The sequence below is a fragment of the Microcaecilia unicolor genome, chromosome 6 (genome assembly GCF_901765095.1).
Source record: "Microcaecilia unicolor chromosome 6, aMicUni1.1, whole genome shotgun sequence".
Taxonomy (NCBI): domain Eukaryota; kingdom Metazoa; phylum Chordata; class Amphibia; order Gymnophiona; family Siphonopidae; genus Microcaecilia; species Microcaecilia unicolor.
Genome location: NC_044036.1, coordinates 195,958,815 through 195,983,247, shown reverse-complemented (window position 1 = coordinate 195,983,247; position 24,433 = coordinate 195,958,815). Strand labels below are relative to the sequence as shown.

The 24,433-nt window shown below is 46.6% G+C and overlaps 1 protein-coding gene across 1 annotated transcript in view; it reads left to right on the top strand.

The window, feature by feature from the left end:
* DOCK3 (dedicator of cytokinesis 3) overlaps positions 1–24,433 on the top strand; it is an 873,576-nt gene that overhangs the window by 319,307 nt on the left and 529,836 nt on the right. The window contains exon 21 of the mRNA XM_030206787.1: positions 4,754–4,854. Coding sequence (XP_030062647.1) covers positions 4,754–4,854 — 101 coding nt within the window. The remainder of the gene's footprint in view (positions 1–4,753; positions 4,855–24,433) is intronic.

Here is a 24,433-nt window from a genome sequence, read left to right as displayed (position 1 = left end):
AATTACAGTTATTTTTTTGATTGGTTGAATACTAGAGATCCTCGTATAAAGTTTACTATGCAGTTTTCGGTCACTAGTTTTCATGTTTAGATAAAAGTATGATTTTAAGGCATTAGTCTTTACTAAACCTACTCATAGGAATACATTACTTCAGTATGATAGTTGTCATCCAGTTTCACTAAAACGCAACTTGCCTTTCTCCCAGTTTTTGAGGTATTGACATTTATTTACCGACTAGTAAAAAAGGCCCGTTTCTGACACAAATGAAACGGGCGCTAGCAAGGTTTTCCTCGGAGTGTGTGTGTTTGGGAGAGTGTATGTGAGAGTGAGTGTTTGAGAGTCAGAGTGAAAGTGTGAGTCCAATCCATGCTCCTCTGTCACCTGGCCCCTCCATTCATCCCTATCCAGCAATTCCGCTGTCTCCCTGAGGCCTGCCCTGCAATTCATATGCATCCATGGCCATCTGTCCCCTCCATTCATCCCTGTCCAGCAATTCCCCTCTCCATGAGTCCTGCCCTTCCAATCCATGCCCATCCATGCTCCTTTGTCACCTGGCCCCTGCATTTTTCCCTATCCAGCATTTCCCCTCTCTGCCTGAGGCCTGCCCTGCAATCCATATCCATCCATGGCCATCTGTCCCCTCCATTCATCCCTATCCAGCAATTCCCCTCTCCCTGAGTCCTGCCCTTCCAATCCATGCTCCTCTTTCACCTGGCCCCTCCATTCATCCCTATCCAGCAATTCCCCTCTCTGCCTGAGGCCTGCCCTGCAATCCATATGCATCCATGCCCATCTGTGCCCTCCATTCATCCCTATCCAGCAATTCCCCTCTCCCTGAGTCCTGCCCTTCCAATCCATGCCCATCCATGCTCATCTGTCACCTGGCCCCTCCATTTTTCCCTATCCAGCATTTCCCCTCTCTGCCTGAGGCCTGCCCTGCAATCCATATCCATCCATGGCCATCTGTCCCCTCCATTCATCCTTATTCAGCAATTCCCGTCTCCCTGAGTCCTGCCCTTCCAATCCATGCCCATCCATGCTCATCTGTCACCTGGCCCCTCCATTTTTCCCTATCCAGCAATTGCCCTGTCTCCCTGAGGCCTGCCCTGCAATCCATATCCATCCATGCCCATCTGTCCCCTCTATTCATCCCTATCCAGCAATTTCCCTCTCTCCCTGAGTCCTGCCCTCCCAATCCATGCCCATCCATGCTCCTCTGTCCCCTGCCCCCTCCATTCATCCCTTTCCAGCAATTGCCCTCTCTCCCTGAGCCCTGCCCTCCCAATCCATGCCCATCCATGCTCCTCTGTCCCCTGCCGCCTCCATTCATCCTTTTCCAGCAAGTCCCCTGTCTCCCTTCCATGACCCCCCCTTGCATCCATGCTCCTCTCTCTCCCATGTCCCAGCCTGGGCCGCCCTCTTCTTCCCCCCCCCCCCCCCCTTCGCATCCATGGTGTCGTTTCTCCCCTGCCCTCCCGCTCCCATTGTTTTTCTTTTGTGGCCACCCTCTTCGCTCCCCCCAACATGGTTTTTATTTTTTTTTCTTGTTTTTAAATGTACCTCCGTGGCGGTTCCGGCAGCGAAGCGTCAGGGAAGGAGGCGGTGCTCCCGACGTCTAGGTTTCCCTTCGCTGTGTTCCGCCTTCTTTTGACGTCATCCTTGACGTCAGAAGAAGGCGGAACACAGCGAAGGGAAGGCTAGACGTTGAGAGCGCCGCCTCCTTCCCTGACGCTTCGCTGCCGAGCGTTGTGATTGGATGAGTGTCATTGCTCCGCCCTCGACGTCATCACGTTTGACGCGTGGGCGGGGCAGACACAATGCGATCTCACCCCCTTCACTTTTGGCTAACAGAGGCTTCATTCGAACGTTGGAGGTGCGTTTTATATAGAGAGATATGGGTGATTTTAAAAAGCATTAAAAAAAAGTCTGAGGATGAAATCATCTAAAAAAGGATACCCAGAGACATTATTGAAACAATCGTATAGGAGAGCTAAGTTCAACCATCGGGAATTATTGTTATAGCCAAGGGTACAAAGTACTGATGAAACAGGCATAAATACTTGTGACGTGAAATTCACTGTCCTGCTTATTTTCGAAAGGAGAAAAACGCCCATGTTCGGGAGATGGGCATCTGTTTCCCGTGGGCGAACAAATCGGTATAATCTAAAGCCGATTTTGGTCGTCTTCAACTGCACTCCGTCACGGGAACGAATAAAGTTGATGGGGGCGTGTCGGAGGCGTGGTGAAGGTGGGACTGTGGCGTGGTTATTGGCCGAGCAGAGATGGGCGCGCTCGGCTGTTAATGGAAAAAAGAAAGGCGTTTTTAGCGAGAATTTAGGACACTTTTTTGGACCCTTTTTTTCGCACAAACAGGTCCCAAAAAAGTGACCTAAATGACCAGATGACCACCGGAGGGGATCGGGAATCACCTCCCCTGACTCCCCCAGTGGTCACTAACCCCCTCCCACCAAAAAAACCCACTTGCAAAAACCTTATTTCCCAGCCTCTATGCCACCCTCAAATTCCGTACCCACTTCCATGACAGCAGAATGTGTTTGATCCTCTCACAGCCTTTCCCTGGGTCAGATGTGGCTCTCGGGTGCACTGCAGGGTCACATCAGCATTGCATTGTGGTGGGTGTAGGGTATTGGGCTCCATGATTTCACTAGCTTGTGTTACAGTCTCACGATGTTGGTAGTTGGTAGGCTCTTCTCCCATGGTGCTTTTCCCTCTGCTTACTGGGTCAGAGTGTGCCCTGTTTTGTGTCCGGTAGTCCATGAGGTAGTGGCCATTTTTGTAAGTCCATTTTAGATCCCTTTCGTGTGTTAGCCACGTTACAGGACTTAGTTCTTACCTTGAGTGTTGCTGAAAGAGGGCTTTGTACACCATTCTGCCAGCTCTGAGCTACTGCTAATCTTAGTACCAGGGAGACTCGTTGCCAGTGGGGCACAACCATAGGAGCCAACTTTTCAAAATGTTTGGGGGTGCTAAGCCCAATGGAAATAACCCCTCCCTGGACACATACAAGGGATTTTCTCAATATTGGGGTGCTCAAGCACCCACAGCACCCACAGAGTCGGCTCCAATTGGCACAACCTCTGATCTGCAGTTAACTGTGAGCAAACGCGGTTATTGAAATAAAGGACGTTTTCAGCGAGATTAGTCTTACGGTGTGAACTGCTGTGCCAAGGTTATACAGCAGCAACAAGTCCTGTCCCTGGAGCAGTTTTAGTGGGTAATGCAGTGCAATTCAGGCAGCTGGACCCAGGCCCATCCCCCCCTACCTGTACCACTTGTGATGGTAAATGGGAGCCCTCTAACCCCCCCCCCCCCCCCAAAACCCACTGTACCCACATGTAGGTGCCTCCCTTCACCATTAAGTGCTATGGTAATGGTGTTGAGTTGTGCGGAGTTGGTTTTGGGGGGCAATTTTGGGGTCTCAGCACTCAAGGTAAAGGAGCTATACACCTGGGAGGTAATTTAATGTTTTTTCCTATTTTTTAAAAGTGCCCCCTAGGGTTCCCGGTTGGTGTCCTGGAATGTGAGGGGGACCAGTGCACATAGAATCCTGGCCCTTCCCATGACCCAAAGTCTTGGATTTGGTCGTTTTTGAGCTGGGACGCTTCGGTTTCGATTATCGCTGAAAAACGAAAACTCCCAGCTCAAACAAACGCCCACATCTCAAAAAGGAGTTCCATCCCCTTTATCATTTTGGTCGCTCTTCTTAGAACCTTTTCTAATTCCGCTATATCTTTTTTGAGATACAGCGATCAGATGTGAATGCAATACTCAAGGTGCGGACACACCATGGATTGATAGAAAGGCATTATAGCATTTTTGGTCTTATTCACCATCCCTTTCCTAATAAATCCTGGCATCCTGTTTGGTTTTTTGGCTGCTGCCGCACACCAAGCACAAGCTTTCAGTGAATTACCATCTACAATGACACCCAGATCTTTTTCTTGAGCACTGACCCCAAGTTGGACCATAGCATCAGGTAACTGTGATTCGGCTTATTCTTTCCAATATGCATCACCTTGCATTTGTCCAAATTAAATTTCATCTGCCATTTGGATGCCTAATCTTCCAATTTCCTAAGGTCTTCCTGCAATATTTCACAGTCCGCATGTGTTTTAACAACCTTGAATAATTTTGTATCAACTGCAAATTTGATCACCTCACTCGTTCCATTTTCCTTATCATTTATAAATATGTTAAATAGCACCGGTCCCATTACAGATACCTGCAGCACTCCACTGTTCACTATCTTCCATTGAGAGAAATGACCATTTAACCGTACCGTACCCTCTGTTTTCTGTCCAATAACCAATTCCTAATCCACACCAGAACCTTGCCTCCTGTCCCATGACTCTTCAATTTTCTCAGGAGTCTCTCATGAGGAACTTTGTCAAAAGTTTTCTGAAAATCTAGATACACTACATCAACCGGCTCACCTTGATTCACATGTTTATTCATTCCTTCAAAGAAATGTATTGTAAGATGATGATTGTTGTACATTTATTATTGCCTCCTTAATCTCAGTTGTTAGCCACATTGAACTTGAGGATAATGGGATAATGTGGGGTATAAATGTGTTAAATAAATAACTATCCAGTCCTCATTAAGAATGAGCTGGAAGTATAAAGAGCAAGAGAAATGTCCAGATAGTAAAAAATTGTTTTTGTCTATGTGCTTAGTGTAGAATTCTCCCTTCTCCCCTATTTCTTATGACTTTTCTTTTTGCCTCTTACAGGTATTTATAATTAATCTTCTCAGGGAGAGCAAGTATTTTCACTTCCGTCCAGTGATGGAGACCTACATTCAGAAGCATTTTGCAGGAGCACTGGCATACAAGTAGGTATCAGTTTTTATCTCGTCTCTTCTTTTGCCCTTTGGATCTGAAGGTATCATTAAGGCAGTGATTTTGAGTTTATGACCAACTGTTTTCCCTCCAACTAATAAAGGAAAAGCATGGACAAAATCAGCATTTAAGATGACTTCTTTTACAGATATCTGTAATTGAAGATACATACGAGAGGAAAATAAGGATCACCCTTCTCACCAAGCTTATATCTACTATAAAATGTTCTGTTCAACATATTGTAATTAAAAATCCCCACAGACAGGGAACTGAACTAGAATTGAACAACTATAGAAATACACACAGCTTTAAGTAAAAAATCTCAGAAAAACAAAGGGATCAGTATTCAAAGGAAAAGTAACATTCATTTAGCAGCAGCCAAGTCCTTTTTTTTTTAATTTGCCAGAAGTTTTTATTAACAGTTCGGACATGAGGGAAAACATGCAATACATCTCCAATACCGATATCTGATCTTTACATAAAGCAGTGCATAATAATAAGAAAGGAAGAGTACTGGCAGAATTACATTCCCATCGATTACAGGAGGACCTCGTGAGTCTGGGGGATTGGGCGTCCAAGTGGCAGATGAAGTTCAATGACAAGTGCAAAGTGATGCATGTGGGTAAGAGGAACCCGAATTACAGCTATGTCATGCAAGGTTCCGCGTTAGGAGTCACAGACCTAGAAGGGGATCTGGGAGTCATCGTTGATAAGACGCAGAAGGAGTCACAGACCTAGAAGGGGATCTGGGAGTCATCGTTGATAAGACGTTGAAAACTTCTGCTCAGTGTGCTGCTGCAGCTAAGCGCTTTGAATGTTGTGAATTATTAGGAAAGGGATGGAAAACAAACACAAGGATGTTATAATGCAGTTGTATCGCTCCATGGTGCGACCGCACCTCAAATATTGTGTCCAATTCTGGTTGCTGCATCTCAAAAAAGATATAAAGGAATTGGAGAAGGTGCAGAGAAGGGCGACGAAAATGATAAAAGGGATGGAACGACATCCCTATGAGGAAAGGCCGAGAAGGTTAGGGCTCTTCAGCTTGGAGAAAAGACAGCTGAGGGGTGATATGATAGTCTACAAGATAGTGAGCGGAGTAGAACGGACAGATGTGAAGCGTTTACTTTCAAACAACAATAGAACCAGGGGACACAAGATGAAGTTAGAATATGGTAGATTTAAAACAAATAGGAGAAAGTTGTTCTTTACTCAGCATGTAGTTGGACTCTGGAACTCGTTGCCGGAAAATGTAGTGACAGCAGCTGGCCTTACGGAGTTTAAGGGGGGTTTGGACAGATTCCTGAAGGAAAAGTCCATTGAACATTATTAAATTTTTTTTTTTGGGGGGGGGGGGGGGGGTTGCCGGGATTGGCCGCAGTCAGAGACAAGATGCTGGGCTTGATGGACCCTTGGTCCTTTCCCAGTATGGCGGTGCTTATGTGCTTATGTCCCAAACAAACATAATGTAGCTCAATGAAACTTCAAAAGTCCCCCCCCCCCCCCCCGAAACCTTTTATACTTAGTGAATAACCCATCCCCCTCCCAAACCCCTCCTCTTTCATCCCCTTAGGACACGGGTGACACAAAAAACGTTGCTCTTGCCTAGTGAGCACACCATCTAACACAGCCTTATCAACACACGTGCATATTTCACGCTGTAATATCATAGTAGGATCATAAGCAATTTGTTTATAATATTGAATCTGGTGTAACTGTCTAAGCCCTTCTTGTTCATACTTGTTCTGATCCATCACCACCGTGGACCCACCCTTGTCAGCCCTTTGAATGATAATTTGATAATTATTAGCTAACAGCTATACTCCGTCTCTGACTTTTGGACATGTTGCTGTGACCGCCGATCTGCTGAGATTCTAATCTATACAAATCTGCAAGAACCAATTTCTGGAATGCCATAATTGAAGGATCCATACATTTACTTTGTTCCTAAGATCCACAAATCTCTGGTGGACCCACCCGGTCACCCTATTGTATCCACTCGAGCCACGGTTTTAGAACTGTTGTCCAAATATGTGGACATGTTGTTGAGCCCGCTGGTCAAGAAGGCTGAGTCGTACATTCGAGACTCCATGCACTTCATACAAGTGTTGGAATGCATGGAGCCCCTAGCGGGTGGTGATGTTTACTTGGTGGGCCTGGATGTTACCGCTCTCTATACCAATATTCCCCAAGACAAGGCTATTCAGTTAGCTTGTCAGCATTTGGCTGATATACTGGTTCCTGATCTCAAAATTGAGGTGCTTAAGAAATTATTAACGTTGGTAATTTGCCACAATTATTTTCAATTTCAGAATCAGTTCTATGTGCAGACTCAAGGAGTGGCAATGGGGGCGACGGTCGCGCCCTCATTGGCATGTCTGTACATGACTCAATTTGAGAAGGATCATGTGTATAGGGCCACCGGGTATGGCCACGTCGTCATGTGGAAAAGATACACATGGTCATGTTTTGGCGTGGGCCTTTGAAAGCATTAGGGGAATTTTTGGACACCCTCAATGTGGCTGATCCCCATATAAAATTCACTCATAGGATTGATCAGGTGGAGATGGATTTTTTGGACATTAAAATAACAAGATCTAATAATGGTGAATTCACCACTACTATTTTTCGCAAACCCACCGACAGGAACACCCTTCTGCATTATCAAAGTTTTCATCATGGTAGTTTAAAGAGGGGTGTCCCTGTCAGACAATTTTTGGTGGCTGCGTCGATTATGTTCCTCCACCAGTGAATTTAAAAGACAAGCCAGAGTCATGATGCAAAGGTTTAAGAGTCGGGGATACCCATTGAGGGTGTTGAAAACTGCATTTAAAAGAGCTCTGTATGCCCACCGTTCATGGCTATTGGCACCCAGGCAGAGACCCCCTCGTGGTACTGTGGCCTGCGTCATTCCTTTTTCCCTTAGGGCCCCAGGGATTTGCTCCATCATCCATAAGTACTGGCATGTTCTGTCTGCTCATCTGGAGTTCAGGGAATGTCCCAAAGTGGCGTATACACAGCAATCTAACCTTGGGGAATTATTGAAACGACCCAGATGGGTCGTGGGCAATGGCAGACACTCCCCGTGCGGGCGGTGCGTGTATTGCCGGTATTCTATGGACACCAATGTGGTCACTGTTCCCCGTACGGATAAACAATTTATGTTGAGACAAATTACATCTTGTGTCAGTGAATGTGTAGTGTATTGCATCATCTGTCCTTGTGGCCTTTATTATATAGGTCATACTAAGAGACAGTTTAAAGCTCTGTTAGCGGAGCATAATAGTAATTTGCGGCTTAATAAATTAAATACGCCTTTGGTAGCTCACTGGAATGAGCAGGCTCACACGTTGAATCAGCTTAGATGTGTGATATTGATACAGATTCCTCCATTGAACAGAGGAGGCGATATCAGTGCCCGTTTGCTGAATACTGAACAGCGGTACATTTTTACATGGGGAACAGTGATCCTGGGTGGGTTGAACCAGGAGGTTGAATGGGTGTAGGTTATTGTCCCTTTAAGGGCTTGTGGGGGCGTGGCTTAGATGGCGGATATTTAAAGCAGGAAGTGCTATGGTGCTGTGTTGTCCGGTGGTGGGATCCTTGGCTCCAGCTTGGTGTGAGTACCCATTAGGCAGGCAGCCGTCCATTGGATTAGCAGTAAATAAAGCTGATTGAGTTAGTACGTGATGTAATTTGGTGTGCAGAATATTGGGTACTAGGGTGAGATTATATTTAATGTTACAGGTGATGAGTAGTTCCTCCTGAAGAAGACTATCGAAATGCGGTCCAGTATTGGGGAGTCGTTTGGAGCAGGAGTGGTATTTTTATCCTGATGGTAGTTTGTTACTGATTCGCCTATTGCTTCCACTGGCGTCAATGAAGTATAGCGGTTGACGCCCTGGGAAATCGGCAGCGGATACCGCTATAAGCGTGGACGACAATCAGTCCACTATTACTGTATGGTGACTTGATTGAAGTTTTCCTGGGTTCTACACTAGTATTGGCGTGCTTATCATGGACGGATGTTGATAATGCTGTAACATATACAGCTTTACACCATTATATTTGGGCGTTGGTTTAATAGCGCCATGGCACAGGAGATGATTTGTTCATGTCCAGGTTAATTTGAAGCATAAAATGTATGAATTAAATTTATGTCATTCATGTTAAAAATGATTGTGACAGCAAAGTGTTAGCACAAGTGGGTGAATGTGGTATGAATGGGATTAGGTGATATTTTACAATATATGATTTTTTTTGCTACAGCGTGAAGTCACACTGGGGCAATAAAAGATACTTTTGAATATACTATAGTAGTCTGGAGTTTTATGTAAAGAGTAAGTTATTGTTCCACCATAAAGACAGCTTCCTAGAATCCTTTACCCTTATTTGAGATGTTACCTTGCTTTACCCTTGCTTGAGTCCCAATGCTTGAGATGTTGCAAGGAGAATAGAATTGTCCTGGAGACTAGACGATAGGTAGGGTCCGAGCAAATAATTGAGTTGCATTGGTGCTACTAGAGTTGCTTCCAGTTGTAGCCAGCTAGGCATAGCTGGCAAGTCCTCATATCACATCCATAGAACCGTTTTTCTTAAGATGAAATCTAGACGATAATTGTAAAAATGTGGGAAATCAACCTCTCCACACTCTTTTGATCATTGTAAAGGAAACAAGCAAGAGAACAGGAATCATACATATAGCATACGTTACTACTGCAGCAATTGACATCCTAATCATTTCCATCCTCCCTCACCAACTCAAGTAAAGAAGAGCCCAGTGGGCTTTTTCTTTTTTTTTTTTAACACAGACTGCTAATTCATCTCCATTGTACTCATCAGCTCAGGAAACAATGAACTACCAAGTTATTTTCAGTGGCGTTTCTAGGGGAGCTGACACCCGGGGCGGATCGCCGATGCACCCCGCCCCATGGGTGCAGCGCGATCTCCCCCCCCCGGGTGCACGCCGCTTGGGGGGGGGGGTGGTGCCACACGCCTGTCTGCTTTGTTCGTTTGCATGCTCCCTCTGCCCCGGAACAGGAAGTAACCTGTTCCGGGGCAGAGGGAGCACAGAACGAACGTAGTGGACAGGCACACGGCACCCCCCCCAGCGGCGTGCACCTGGGGCGGACCGCACCCACCGCCCCCCCCCCTTGGTACGCTACTGGGTATTTTAACTCTTGGGCTCGCCATTGAAAAGGAAAATGCTGCACCGTAGCTTTAGTAAGTTCAACGGCATCAGCTCTGATGTAGGGCCAAATAATTTTATAACCTGAGAAGGATCCAAATGTATCGATTAAATGTAATAGTGGAGGAAGCATTACCTCAGGTTGAGACAAATACAACAAAACACCATCCATGTACGCTGAAAGCTTACATTCAGTCCCACCAATAGAGATACCTAGAATATCTCTAGATTGCCTAATTGCACAAAGCAGGGCTCAAGAACCAAGCTGAATAACAGTGGTGACAGAGTATCAGACAACATATTATGAATATAGAGATGGGCAACTGGGTTAGAATAAAGCAGCTGGATCATTTGTACAAAATGCATCCCAGATCTGGTTCTAGGTCAGTTCCCACCTAGGACAGTTCCCACTGAATCAATTCCCACTACACCAGGGAGGACAATTCCCACTCATAACCCAAAAAATACAAAACACACTGGAACAGGTAATGTCTCTCCCTTTTCTCTTCCAGATCGTTTGGGGGGCCAGTACCCCCTCACACCACCCCCACAAGATTATCTTTTACACATCCCTTTCCCCTTCCAGATATGTAGTTTGTGTGGGGGGGACCCCCTTCCCACACCCTCAAACTAAGTTTCAACCTAATTTATGTTTCCATATCATCAAGCTGATCAATCCATAGACTGGTGGGTTGTGTCCATCTACCAGCAGGTGGAGATAGAGAGCAAACTTTTGCCTCCCTATATGTGGTCATGTGCTGCCGGAAACTCCTCAGTATGTTCTCTATCTCAGCAGGTGGTGGTCACACACAGCAGCAGCAGCTCTGGCTAGGCCTCCAAGCCTAATTTTTAGGTTTTGTTGAGTGCCTGGGGTTGAGGGCTCTTTTGAGCAAGTGCAAACCTGGTGGTGCCAGGTCCCTCCTTTTCTCCCCCCTCCCGCTGGCTCCGTTAAAAAAAAAAAAAAAAAAAAAAATTTTAAACGTCTTTAAAGGCGTTTATTTCGACGTTTATTTAAGCGTCTATTGCAGCTACTCACTGGGACACCAGGTCGTTACAACTCGGAGCGGACAGCAGGTAATTTTACCTTTTTATAGCGGGCGGGGGTTCCCCGATTCTTCTCCTCGTGGCACATGGCGTCGGAGGGCGAGGGCGCAAAGGGTCGCTCCCCGGGTCGCTTGAGCGCTTCTAGAGGGGATGCGGGGGTCTTAAAGCCTGATTCGCCCTTGTTGGGTGGCAGTTTCGTGACCGATGAATGTCCCGGTCCTTCCTCCGGCGTGGCGGTTTTTCCCGCCATAAACGCCCATCCCCCGCTCCTCGCCTCCGCCATTTTGGCCGGCCACGCGGCTCGGACGGCTTCTTCTTGGGCCGCCCTTGAGGTTGGAGACATTAATGCCATGAACGCCCTTAATTTGGGCGACGGCACAGAAGCGGCTAAAGTTAAGAGCCGTTCTTCCCGCGCGGCTCCTTCGCGGAGTTTCGCGCCGGACGCCATTTTGGATGCGCAGCAGGCCTCTCCCCCGCTGTTGCGAGCGCCGGTTGAGAGTGCGCCTAGGGCTGTTGCCCAGGCTGCGGAAGTGCACAGTCTGGGGGGTTTCTCCCCCGAGTTTGTTTTGCTGCTGCATCAGGCCTTCCTCATGCACAACGCTGCCCCCGCTCCCTCGTCTGGTAAAGAGGTTGAGGTTCCCAGAGGTAAACGCCCTCGGGTTGATTCCCAGGCCTTGGAGGAATTTGTCTCCTCCGATGTAGATGAGGGCAGCGTGTCTGAGGTCTCCCAACGGTCCTTTGCGGATTCCTTGGAGGAGACGGATCCCCGCTCGGATGGAGCGGATGACCCCTCTGCAGCGCGGCTTTTTCGCCCAGAGGATTTGCCCAACCTGTTGTTACAGGCCATGGACACTTTGAAGATTTCCTCTCCGGAGGACGTCTCTCCCTCAGCCCCTGTTGGCTCTGCCATTATGCTGGGGACGAAGCGCCCGCCTAGAACCTTCCACGTGCATGATGCCATGCACACCTTAATTTCGGCTCAATGGGATGTCCCAGAAGCGAGCCTTAAAGTGGCTAGGGCTATGTCCCGCCTCTATCCTTTGGCTGTGAGTGAACGTGAGGCCTATCTGTGGCCTACCGTGGATTCTTTAATCACTGCGGTGACTAAGAAAACGGCATTGCCGGTGGAAGGTGGCACGGCCCTAAAGGACGCCCAAGACAGGAGATTGGAGGCGGCCTTAAGGTCGTCCTTTGAGGCGGCTGCTTTAAGTTTGCAGGCCTCAGTTTGCGGCTCCTATGTGGCCAGGGCGTGCCTGACTATGGTGCAGCGGGCTTCCCCCTCGGATCATTCCTTGAGGGATGATTGGCCAGCCCTGGAATCGGGCTTAGCCTATGTGGCAGACTTGCTGTATGATGTCTTGAGAGCCTCAGCTAAAGGCATGGCTCAGACAGTCTCTGCGCGGCGGTGGCTTTGGCTGAAACATTGGTCTGCTGACCACGCCTCTAAATCCCGCCTGGCTAGGTTGCCTTTTAAAGGCAAGCTGCTCTTTGGGGTCGAGCTGGACAAAATCGTGACCGATCTCGGCACATCTAAGGGCAAGAAGTTACCAGAGGTCAGGGCTCGGGCTAGTGCTCGTCCCGGTACCTCCAGAGGACGGTTTCAGGAAGCCCGTCGGTACCGCCCGGGCAGGTCGGGTTCTTCTGCCCCCTCTTCCTTTAAGAGGCATTTCTCCCCCAAGCAGCGTTCCTTTCGCAGAGACCGCCGTCCCGGAGGTGCTCCCTCCGGTCCTCCCCCAGGGTCTCGTACCCAATGACGGGGTCTTGGTCCACGCCCCAGTGCAGATTGGAGGACGGCTGTCCTCGTTTCTGGGCGAGTGGACCACAATAACTTCAGACGCTTGGGTGCTGGAAGTCATCAGAGACGGCTACAAGCTAGAGTTCTGCCGACCCTTAAGAGACGGGTTTGTACTCTCTCCCTGCAAGTCTCCGGTCAAAGCTGTGGCAGTGCAGCAGACTTTGGACAATCTGATCCGCCTGGGTGCGGTCGTTCCGGTGCCAGAAAGTCAGCTTGGCAAGGGGCGTTACTCCATTTACTTTGTGGTACCAAAGAAAGGAGGTTCTGTCCGGCCTATCCTCGACCTCAAAGGGGTCAATCGGGCCTTGAAAGTGCGGCACTTTCGCATGGAGACTCTCCGCTCTGTTATAGCGGCAGTGAAGGCAGGGGAGTACCTGGCTTCCTTGGACATCAAGGAAGCGTACCTGCATATTCCCATCTGGCCTCCTCATCAACGCTTTCTGCGTTTTGCAGTCCTGGGCCGACACTTCCAGTTCAGAGCCCTCCCGTTCGGGTTGGCTACTGCTCCGCGGACCTTTTCCAAAGTAATGGTGGTCATAGCGGCCTTCCTGCGAAAGGAAGGAGTACAAGTCCATCCTTATCTGGACGACTGGTTGATCCGAGCCCCCTCTTATGCAGAGTGCGGCAAAGCTGTGGACCGGGTAGTTGCTCTTTTGAGCTCCCTGGGATGGATCATCAACTGGGAGAAGAGCCAGCTGCGCCCGACTCAGTCCCTGGAGTATCTGGGAGTTCGATTCGACACCCAAGTGGGCAGAGTGTTCCTGCCAGACAATCGGATTGTCAAACTTCAGGCTCAGGTGGACCAGTTCCTGGTAGCCTCTCCTCTTCGGGCTTGGGACTATGTGCAGCTGTTGGGCTCTATGACGGCCACGATGGAAGTAGTGCCCTGGGCCAGGGCTCATATGAGACCACTACAACACTCTCTGCTGCAGCGCTGGACTCCGATGTCGGAGGATTATGCGGTGCGTCTTCCCTTGGATCCAGCAGTGCGCAAGGCGCTGAGCTGGTGGATGCAGGCAGACAAGTTGTCTGCAGGAATGCCTCTGGTGACCCCAGAGTGGATTGTCGTCACGACGGACGCCTCATTGTCGGGCTGGGGAGCCCACTGCTTGGGAAGGACAGCGCAGGGGCTCTGGTCTCCTGCAGAGGCGAAGTGGTCTATCAACCTCCTGGAACTCAGAGCCATTCGGTTGGCGCTTTTGGAGTTCATCCCGGTACTGGTGCTGAAGCCTGTACGGGTACTGTCGGACAATGCCACGGCTGTGGCCTATGTCAACCGCCAGGGAGGTACCAAGAGCGCCCCTCTAGCCAAGGAGGCTATGAGTCTATGCCAGTGGGCGGAAGCGAACCTGGAACAGCTGTCAGCGGCCCACATTGCCGGAGTCATGAATGTCAAGGCGGACTTTCTCAGTCGCCATACCTTGGAGCCCGGAGAGTGGCAGCTATCTGCTCAGGCGTTCTTGGACATCACGAAGCGCTGGGGCCAGCCGAGCCTAGATCTGATGGCGTCATCGGCCAATTGCCAAGTGCCGCGCTTCTTCAGCAGAGGACGGGACCCTCGATCCCTGGGAGTAGATGCTCTTCTCCAACAATGGCCGACACAAGAGCTTCTCTATGTGTTCCCACCCTGGCCCATGTTGGGCAGGGTCCTAGACCGGGTGGCAAGACATCCCGGCAGGATAATCCTGGTGGGTCCGGATTGGCCCAGACGTCCCTGGTATGCGGACTTGATCAGGCTCTCAATCGACGATCCTCTGCGGCTGCCAGTGGAGCAGGGCCTGTTACATCAGGGTCCCGTGGTGATGGAGGATCCCTCCCCCTTTGGTCTTACGGCCTGGCTATTGAGCGGCAGCGTCTGAGGAAGAAGGGCTTCTCAGACAAGGTCATCGCCACTATGCTGAGAGCGAGGAAACGCTCTACTTCTACTGCTTACGCCAGGGTTTGGCGTATCTTTGCAGCGTGGTGTGAAGCAGGCTCACTTTCTCCCTTCACTGCTCCAATTTCTTCAGTGTTGGCGTTCCTGCAAGAAGGTCTGGACAAGGGCCTGTCGCTCAGTTCCCTTAAGGTCCAGGTAGCGGCTCTGGCTTGCTTCAGGGGCCGCCTGAAGGGTGCTTCCCTGGCTTCCCAGCCAGATGTGGTGCGCTTTCTCAAGGGAGTTAATCACCTGCGCCCTCCTCTGCACTCAGTGGTGCCTGCGTGGAATCTCAACCTGGTGCTAAGAGCATTGCAGAAGCCGCCGTTTGAACCCTTGTCGAGGGCATCTCTGAAAGACCTGACGTTGAAAGCAGTCTTTTTGGTGGCTATCACTTCAGCCAGAAGAGTTTCCGAGCTCCAGGCGCTCTCATGTCGAGAGCCTTTTCTGCAGTTCACTGAGGCAGGAGTGACTATTCGCACAGTGCCTTCCTTTCTGCCCAAGATTGTTTCTCGCTTCCATGTGAATCAGCAGCTCTGTCTCCCTTCCTTTCGTAGGGAGGACTACCCAGAGGAGTACTCTGCTCTTAAATATCTGGATGTGAGACGAGTCATCATCAGATACTTGGAAGTGACCAATGATTTCCGGAAATCGGATCATCTGTTTGTCCTGTTTGCAGGTCCTCGTAGGGGTCTGCAGGCTGCTAAGCCTACAGTGGCAAGATGGGTCAAGGAAGCCATTGCAGCGGCTTATGTGGCCGCAGGGAAGGTGCCGCCTATCCAGCTGAAGGCTCACTCCACAAGAGCTCAGGCGGCCTCGATGGCAGAGGCCGGTTCCGTCTCCTTGGAAGAGATATGCAAGGCGGCAACTTGGGCTTCGGCCCATACATTCTCCAAGCATTACCGCTTGACTGTGGCTGCTCGGGCGGAGGCCCGGTTTGGAGCTTCAGTGTTGCGGTCAGGGATTTCTATGTCCCGCCCTGGGTGAGTACTGCTTCGGTACATCCCACCAGTCTATGGATTGATCAGCTTGATGATATGGAAGGTAAAATTATGTATAATCATACCTGATAATTTTCTTTCCATTAATCATAGCTGATCAATCCATAGCCCCTCCCAGATATCTGTATTGTTTTATTCTGGTTGCATTTCAGGTTCAAGTTTACTCTTCAGTTACTTCAGAAAGACTTCGTGTTCAAGTTTTTTCACTTGGATTCTTCAAGAGTTAAGACGAGTTTGTGTTACAGTGAGCTGCTGCATTCCTCTCCCCTCCGTTTTACGGGGCTGGATTGAGACTTATAATTCTGCCGGCACTCCCTCCCGCTTCGTGCGGCTGTAGGGCAGTTTTGTACCCCTCCCGCTTCGGCGGTGTTTGGGTCAGTCAGCTCCTCCCGCGGTTGCGGTTGCAGGATAAGCCAGATCCCCCCGCATCGGCGGGTGTGGTGTCCCTCCCCCGCTCCGCGGGGATGAGCTGGACGGATTCCCCTCCCCCACTTGTGTGGGGATGAGCTGGGTTAATTCCCCTCCCCCGTTTCGGCGGTGGTGAGCTGGGCAGAGTGTCCCTTCGTGGGTGTAATTCTCTAAGTGCTGAGTCCTGCGGATGGAGCTTTGATATCGACATACTGAGGAGTTTCCGGCAGCACATGACCACATATAGGGAGGCAAAAGTTTGCTCTCTATCTCCACCTGCTGGTAGATGGACACAACCCACCAGTCTATGGATTGATCAGCTATGATTAATGGAAAGAAAATTATCAGGTATGATTATACATAATTTTACCTTATTCTGGGATCGAAATGTCATAAATAAGTAAACAAATAAATAGATAAATACAAACTGCAATGCCCCCTACACCCCCCCCCCCCCCCCATTCTAGGTTTTGACCTAATTTTGATGTATAACAAATTACTACTCTACTATGAAAAATTGTTCTGTTATTATATGTTCTCTGTGTACATCCATTTGCTGCTCTAACCTAATTGTTCCAGACACTGTACAAAAAAAAAAAAAAGCACCACCAGGACTTAAGGGACCCAATACAAGAATCAATCTATGGTCAGTTTAAAACAAAAAAAAAAAGGCTATGGAGGGTGGGAAATGACTGGGGGAAAAGTCCTTGGTGGGACTTGGGGAATTGGTGGTGGGAACTCGCCTGATACCCCAAATCCAAACCATTGTAGGTTCTTAAACATGCAGTTCCATTCCACTTTGTCAAATACCTTTTCAGCATCCAGAGATGCCTAGAAAGCCAGCTGATCCATCTGTGTATCAGGATACATCAGGTGAAGGCACAGTCTAGTACTGTTGAGTGTCTAGCATTTACAAAGCCTACATGATCAGATATGACAATATTCTCAATGGTAGCAGTGTCAATATATGCCACTAACAATTTAAAGATCAGTGCAAAATCAATGTGGGAAAAGGATTTGTGAACTTGTGACATAAACGTGACATCTCCATGGATCTACAAGACCCAAGGTTTGTCTAAAGAGATCTGTATCCCGGGTCCACATTCTAGTAGGAGCCAAAAAGGTGAAAGACACCAAAACCCACAAAGATCACTAACATCAAGTAACTATGGTTTGGATTATTTTTCACAATGTGCATCATTTTTCATTTGTCCGCATTAAATTTGTTCTGCTATTTGGATGCCCGATCATCCAATTTCCTAAGGTCTCCCTGCAATTGTTCACAATCTGCATGTGTTTTAATAAGTTTGAGTAGTTTTGTGTCATCTGCAAACTTAATCACCTCATTCATTGATTCCATTTCTAGATAATTTATAAATATGTTAAATAGCACCGGTCCCAGTACAGATCCCTGAGGCACACCACTATTCACCCTCCTCCACTGAGAGAAATGGCCATGTAATCCTACCCTCTATTTTTTTTTTCTATTAGCTAGTTCCTAATCTACAACAAAACGTTGCTTTTTAATTGTGTCAGGAGTCTCTCATGAGAGACTTTGTCAAAGCTTTCTGAAAATCTAGGTACACTATATCAACCGGCTTACCTTTATTCACATGTTTATTCATGCCTTCAGAGAAATAACGCAAGGGGACAGCTGCATAAGTGGAGAGCTCCAGCAGAATCCTTACAAGAATCCAACTACCACGCAATCTATTTATTTATTTATTTTTGCCACATTTTCCCACTAGTGTGAGCTCAATGTGGCTTACAATATTACAAAAGGTTACAATGCATGGAGGGTAATGATACAAAATTCAGAAGGACGGGAAAGGACATAAGGATAGTACACGTTGGCTAAACGGGTATAGGCAATGTGTGGAAGGGAGAGAATGAGCATTATTTGGGGGCATAAGCTTTCTCGAACAAAAATGTTTTTAAGGATTTCTTGAATAGCTGGTGGTCGTCAATCATTTTTAGATGCCTTGGTAGGACGTTCCAAGACTTTGGGCTGACGTAGGAGAAAGAAGATGAAAAGAGCAGTTTGTATTTTATAGACTTGCAGCTTGGGTAATGTAGATTAAGGTAGGATCGTGCAGTCTCCGAAGCATTTCTTGATGGCCGATCTATCAAACCTAGCATTTATTCTTTTTCACTCACGTACCCTACCTGAAAGTGTAGAGAAAGAATGGCTTCAAGTAAAAGCAGTAAAAATGAACCAAATTCTGCATACTCAGTTTGAAGCAAGCAGCATAAGACAGAACCACCCTATAAAATGGCGCTGGCCCAGCAAGAGGAAATTTCTCTGACTCAATAGTAGGCGAACTGAGGACAGTGAGGGATTTAATTTCGGAAATCAAAGATACCACAAACATCAAGACTGACTTTGCTTCACTGAAAATTTCCTCTAACTACAAAGGCATTTCAACCAGCTATACAGATAGCAGCAACGTTCAGTTGCTGTCCCCTGGATTCTATATAGTGCGCCTAGAGATCTGCATTGAAATTGCTGCGGATTCTATAACAATGCGCGTAACTTAACAAGCTTAACAAGCTTAAAGCGCTGATATCAGCACTGAGAGACTGGGCATCCAAATGGCAGATGACATTTAATGTGCTAAATGATGCATGTGGGAAAGAGGAACCCAAACTATAGCTATGTAATGCAAGGTTCCACATTAGGAGTCACTAACCAGGAAAGGGATCTAGGCATCATTGTTGATGATACATTGAAACCCTCTGTTCAGTGTGCGGTGGCGTCTAAGAAAGCAAATAGAGTGTTAGGTATTATTAGGAAAGGAATGGAAATGTTATAATGCCTTTATATCGCTCAGAGGTGCGACCGCATCTCAAATATTGTGTGCAATTCTGGTCACTGCATCTCAAAAAAGATATAGTGGAATTAGAAAAGGTACAGAGAAGGGCGACAAAAATAATAAAGGGGATGGGACGACTTCTCTATGAGGAAAGGCTGAAGCGACTAGGGCTCTTCAGCTTGGAGTAAAGACAGCTGAGGAGAGATATAATAGAGGTCTATAAAATAATGAGTGGAATGGAACGGGTAGACGTGAATCGCTTGTTTATACTTTCCAAAAATACTAGGACTAGGGGGCACGCAATGAAGCTACAAAGAAGTAAATTTAAAATGAATCAGAGAAAATATTTCTTCACTCAAGTGTGTAATTTTTATTTAATGTAAAATGGCTGCCGTATAGAGGACTCAAGAACCGTTAGCTCCTGAACCCCTCACTGAAACGGACCGCTGTTTGGCTGTAACTGGCCCGATCGTTTCGACTACTGCCCCTTCAGATACTGCGGAACTCCGTTCATCACCTGTTCACCTCCTGTCTCTTAATTCATCCTGCAGTCGTCAGACCTTACTGTCCACCAGCGTCTGGCAGGGGATTTGCGCATCGAGGGCGTGGTGGTGGGTGCTGGAGAGAGCACATATTATAGCCTCCTCTGAGACTAGGTGGTTACCAGAGGGGATCATATAACCACTGACTCCACTATAAACATTACAAATAGCCTCTAACCTTCTCATAGTATAGAACAAACTTTTATTTAGTGACTTTATCTGTGGTTCCATGGAAAATTTTATTATCCAGGGTGATACCTAAAATTTTAATAGATAGGTCTATAATGAAGTATTCTACTACTACTAGTATTCCCCATCTATTATCAGATTTGATGTCAAAGCCTGATTGTTTAGTTCCCATAAAAATAAATTTAGTTTTATCTCTGTTCAGTTTCAAATAATGGGAGTTCATCCAGTTTGTAATTGTAGAAAAACAATAGGAAACATCATTATGCAAAGCCTGTAAACTGATAAGGGGGTGAATGGGATATACTGCCTTTCTGTGGATATAAAATTTAAATGGAGAAATTTTAAAAGTCATCACGAACACGATATCACGCACATTAGATACTCTGAAAACTTCAGCACACCACCACCAGCATGAAGGAATATCGGCCCGAAAATCTACCCCAAGATAAGTGCTTATGCTAATCAATTGACTTAAATGATATGAAATTTGGGTAACAACACATAAAAAGAGCAAAACAAAAAAAGATAACATAAGGAGGCAGGGAGGGCCACAGTGCAGTGATGTGGGCTAGAACATATTACTAAGAATTATTCAAGCGGAGTAATATGTAAATACTGAGCACTGTTATATTAATAGCACTAATTAACACAATACATAGAATTTCACAAAGAGCATAATAAAAAATAAAACAATGATGTAAGACGGTTTCTTTCAGATTAAATTTTAACTGCCAGACTCTCAACCATTCTTCTAACGTTCGGACATCCCTTCTCATTGTTTCTACTTCCTCCAGGGTATCCACTCTATTGGTTATTTTTGTGTCATCTGCAAAAAGGCAAACCTTTCCTGCCAACCCTTCAGCAATAGCTCCCACAAATATATTAAACAGAATAGGTCCTAGCACCGACCCCTGAGGAACACCACTGCTCACCTTTCTTTTTTTCCGAGCGGATTCCATATACCACAACCCTCTGCCACCTGTCGGTCAACAAGTTTCCTATCCAGTTCACCACTTTCGGTCCTAAGTTCAACCCTTTCAGCTTATTCACGAGTCTTCTGTGCGGGACCGTATCAAAAACTTTGCTAAAATCCCAGTAGATTCCATCTAGCGCACATCCTTCATCCAGTTCTTTGATCACCCAGTCAAAGAAGTCAATAAGATTTGTTTGGCAGGATTTTCCTTTGGTAAAGCCATGTTGCCTTGGGTCCTGTAACCTGTTGGCTTCTAGAAAGTTAACTATCCTTTCTTTCAGCAGTGACTCCATTCTTTTTCCTACCACCGACATGAAACTTACCGTTCTGTAGTTTCCCACTTCTTCCCTGTCTCCACTTTTGTGAAGAGGGACCACATCGGCTCATCTCTAAACCCGCGGAACCTCCCCTGTCTGTAAAGATCTATTAAATAAATCTTTAAGAGGTCCCGCCAGGACCTCTCTGAGCTCTTTCAGTATCCTGGGATGTATCCCATCCAGCCCAATAGCTTTTGTCCACCTTCAGATTCTCCAGCTGTTTATAAACTCTTTCTTCCATAAACGGCGCAGTATCCATTCCATTCCCAGATGTTCCCTCAGCCGACCACAGTCCTCCTGTGTTTTCCTCCATGAACGCCAAAGAGAAGTAATTGTTTAGCATGTTTGCTTTAACTTCATCACTCTCCACATAGCCATTCTCATTATAGTTAAGTCTTGCAGTTCCACTCCTATCTTTTCACCTTTCTCCAATATATCTGAAAAAGGTTTTGTTACCTTTCTTTACATCTTTAGCCATTTTTTCTTCTGCTTGTGCTTTCGCTAGCCCTCTTCGCTTCTTTGAGTTTAATCCGATAATCTTTTCCATGATCTTCTCGTTGTGTTCTTTTGTATTTCTTGAACAAAGCCTTTTTTGCTCTTATTTTTTCAGCTACTTGTTTGGAGAACCATATAGGCTTCTTTCTTCTCTTGTTTTTGTTGACTTTCCTCGCATAAAGGTCAGTTGCCATATTTATAGCAACACACAAATGCTTAGACTTATGCTCAGACACTAAGGGTGCAGTGAACCAAAAAAGTTTGGGAACCACTGGTTTAAAGTATTCTTTCATAATAGATGTTACATCAGGTTCCGATATCAATTATACTAATAAAGTCATTCTCTGAGATATTTCACTAACAGTTTCTTCAAGGATAGCTGAAATATTATTCAAGTTTCGAGATTGTTCATAGTAACATAGTAAATGACGGCAGAAAAAGACCTGCATGGTCCATCCAGTCTGCCCAACAAGATAAACTCATATGTGCTACTTTTTGTGCATACCCTACTTTGATTTGTACCTGTCCTCTTCAGGGCACAGACCGTATAAGTCTGCCCAGCACTATCCCCGCCTTCCGCCACCGGCTCTGGCACAGACCGTATAAGTCTGCCCAGCACTATCCCCGCCTCCCGCCACCGGCTCTGCCACCCAATCTCGGCTAAGCTCCTTAGGATCCATTCCTTCTGAACAGGATTCCTTTATGTTTATCCCACGCATGTTTGAATTCTGTTACCGTTTTCATTTCCACCACCTCCCGCGGGAGGGCATTCAAGTACCAAATCCTCTCATGCTCCACCTTGGATGTTTTTTTAAGAAACTACCAAATAGAAAATCTTGTTTATAGGAGGTAAAGCATCCGAGGAAAACTTTAAGACATCAATTAAATATATTTTTAAACAGATCCAAAGGTGTCATGGTCGCAAACTTAGGAAAATTCAAGATATTGTAGGTTATTTACCACAGGTAATAAATTACTGGTGACCCAGGTTCCCCAAACAGAACTATCTGCAAGCAAAGTACTCTGTACTCGGTCTAGGGGAGGGAACCTTGGATTGGAACCTAGCCAATTACTTCCAATAGAGAGAAATGAAGCTGAGAAAGCAGGCTGAAATATATATTAGCTTTATTATAGATAAGAAAAATATAGATAAGTTACAAATATAGAAACTCTGGCAAAGCTTTAGCTGAATACAAAAATACTGGCTGATAAACTTACAAACTATATTGTCACACTGCACACTCTGATCCTTACACCACTAATTGGCAATGCTACAACTATGTTACGAGGTAGTACGGTTATTGGCAGCTTATCTTCTGATCACGGTATGACTATACCCAGTCTTTTGCTCAGGTAATTACCACTCACTAAACCCAGACTAATAGGAAATAAATCACTGTGTCTCTCACCAGGCTGACCTCCGTGGCAGTCTCTCGGGAGTTGGCACAGGATACTTCACAGACTCAAGCTGAGTTTGCAGCAAGTCTAAGTCAGAGCTAGGACCAGTACTCTGCAGCAGACAGGGAGGGCACAGGTCACTCCTTGCAGGTAGCTGAACCATGCGGTACTTTTCCTCCAGATACACAGTTCAAGATGGTGGACCTAATCAGGACTCTCTGGTCTTCCTCCCAGCTTCCACCTTCTTCCAAGGATTCCGACTAACTGATTTCTCCTTGTTCCCGCTTTTCCCAGTACCTCTCGGTCAGGTGACTGCAGGAACCCAATCTGTCTCTTCTTCAGCTCACTGCATGGCAAGACGGGTCCGTTATTCTTGACCTTCAAGTTGTTACATTGTGGTATGCATTTTCTGTTTCTCACCCACCTTGCTGTAGCCTTCAGCTTCTCAGGGAGATAAAGTGGGGCTGGTTTGCACACAGCATGTCCTTGGTGTGACATGTCTGCTAGTGATTTTCCAGTAAGCTGAATTAGCTAAATCACTGCTGTGCAGGTCATAGGTTACAGCCTCCATCTTGATGTCATAGAATTATACAGGCCAAGACCAGCAAGGTGAGACACACAGGGAAATACCCTTACAATATGCAAATTAAATCTCCTATTCTGATCTTCTAGCTAGTCTAATTTATGTTGCGTTACCAGTCTATCCGCCACTGTAGAAGCCTTAAATTCCTGTAGACCTTTAACTTCAGTCTGAATTTGATTGATTTGACCAGATAAATCCAACTTCAACTTCTCAGTTATTACTCATATATCAAATTTAGAGCCCAAAGATGTTACCTCCTTAGTTTTCTTTTTCAAAATTTCACCAAATTTCTGAATGGATTTCCAAATACAATCCAAAGAATCTACCATGGAAGCTCCAAATTTAGCTCTCATTGTATTTCTCTGCAGCCTAGTTTCTGGTGTTCTGTCCTCACAAGACGCCACCAACACTGAACTTGTGACGAGAGATACATCTTCCAGGAGCGTGAGTCTGGCCGTCGGACATGGAGGTATTTTTGCAGCTGGAGGAGATAAAGATATTTTTTGCTCCCATGAAGGGGATACTCTTCTGTCCTCCTTCACCCTTTAAGGGTACAACTGCAAAGCTGTTGATTTGCCCCTGGTTAGAGTAGACCTTAATGGCTGGTGAGGACACAGCTTTGAGGACCCCCTTCCTTTTGGTATGAGGCATAATGAAAATGTAGTAAAGTCGAAGGAAATCCAAACAAAAAGCACTAGCTAGCAACTCCAACACTCACTGCAGTGGAAGCCTGTCGCCCACCATAGGGTTTTTTCTTTGTTTTGTTTTGGACTTTGATTTGAACTGCATAACACGCTAGTGACCTAGGGAGGACTGGGATGTTTTTGCCTCCCCAAAGGGGCTTACCCTGGAGAAAAGGCATAAAGGAACCTAAGTCCAGAAGGGGACTGGGACTTAGTGTTGGAGCTGGACCA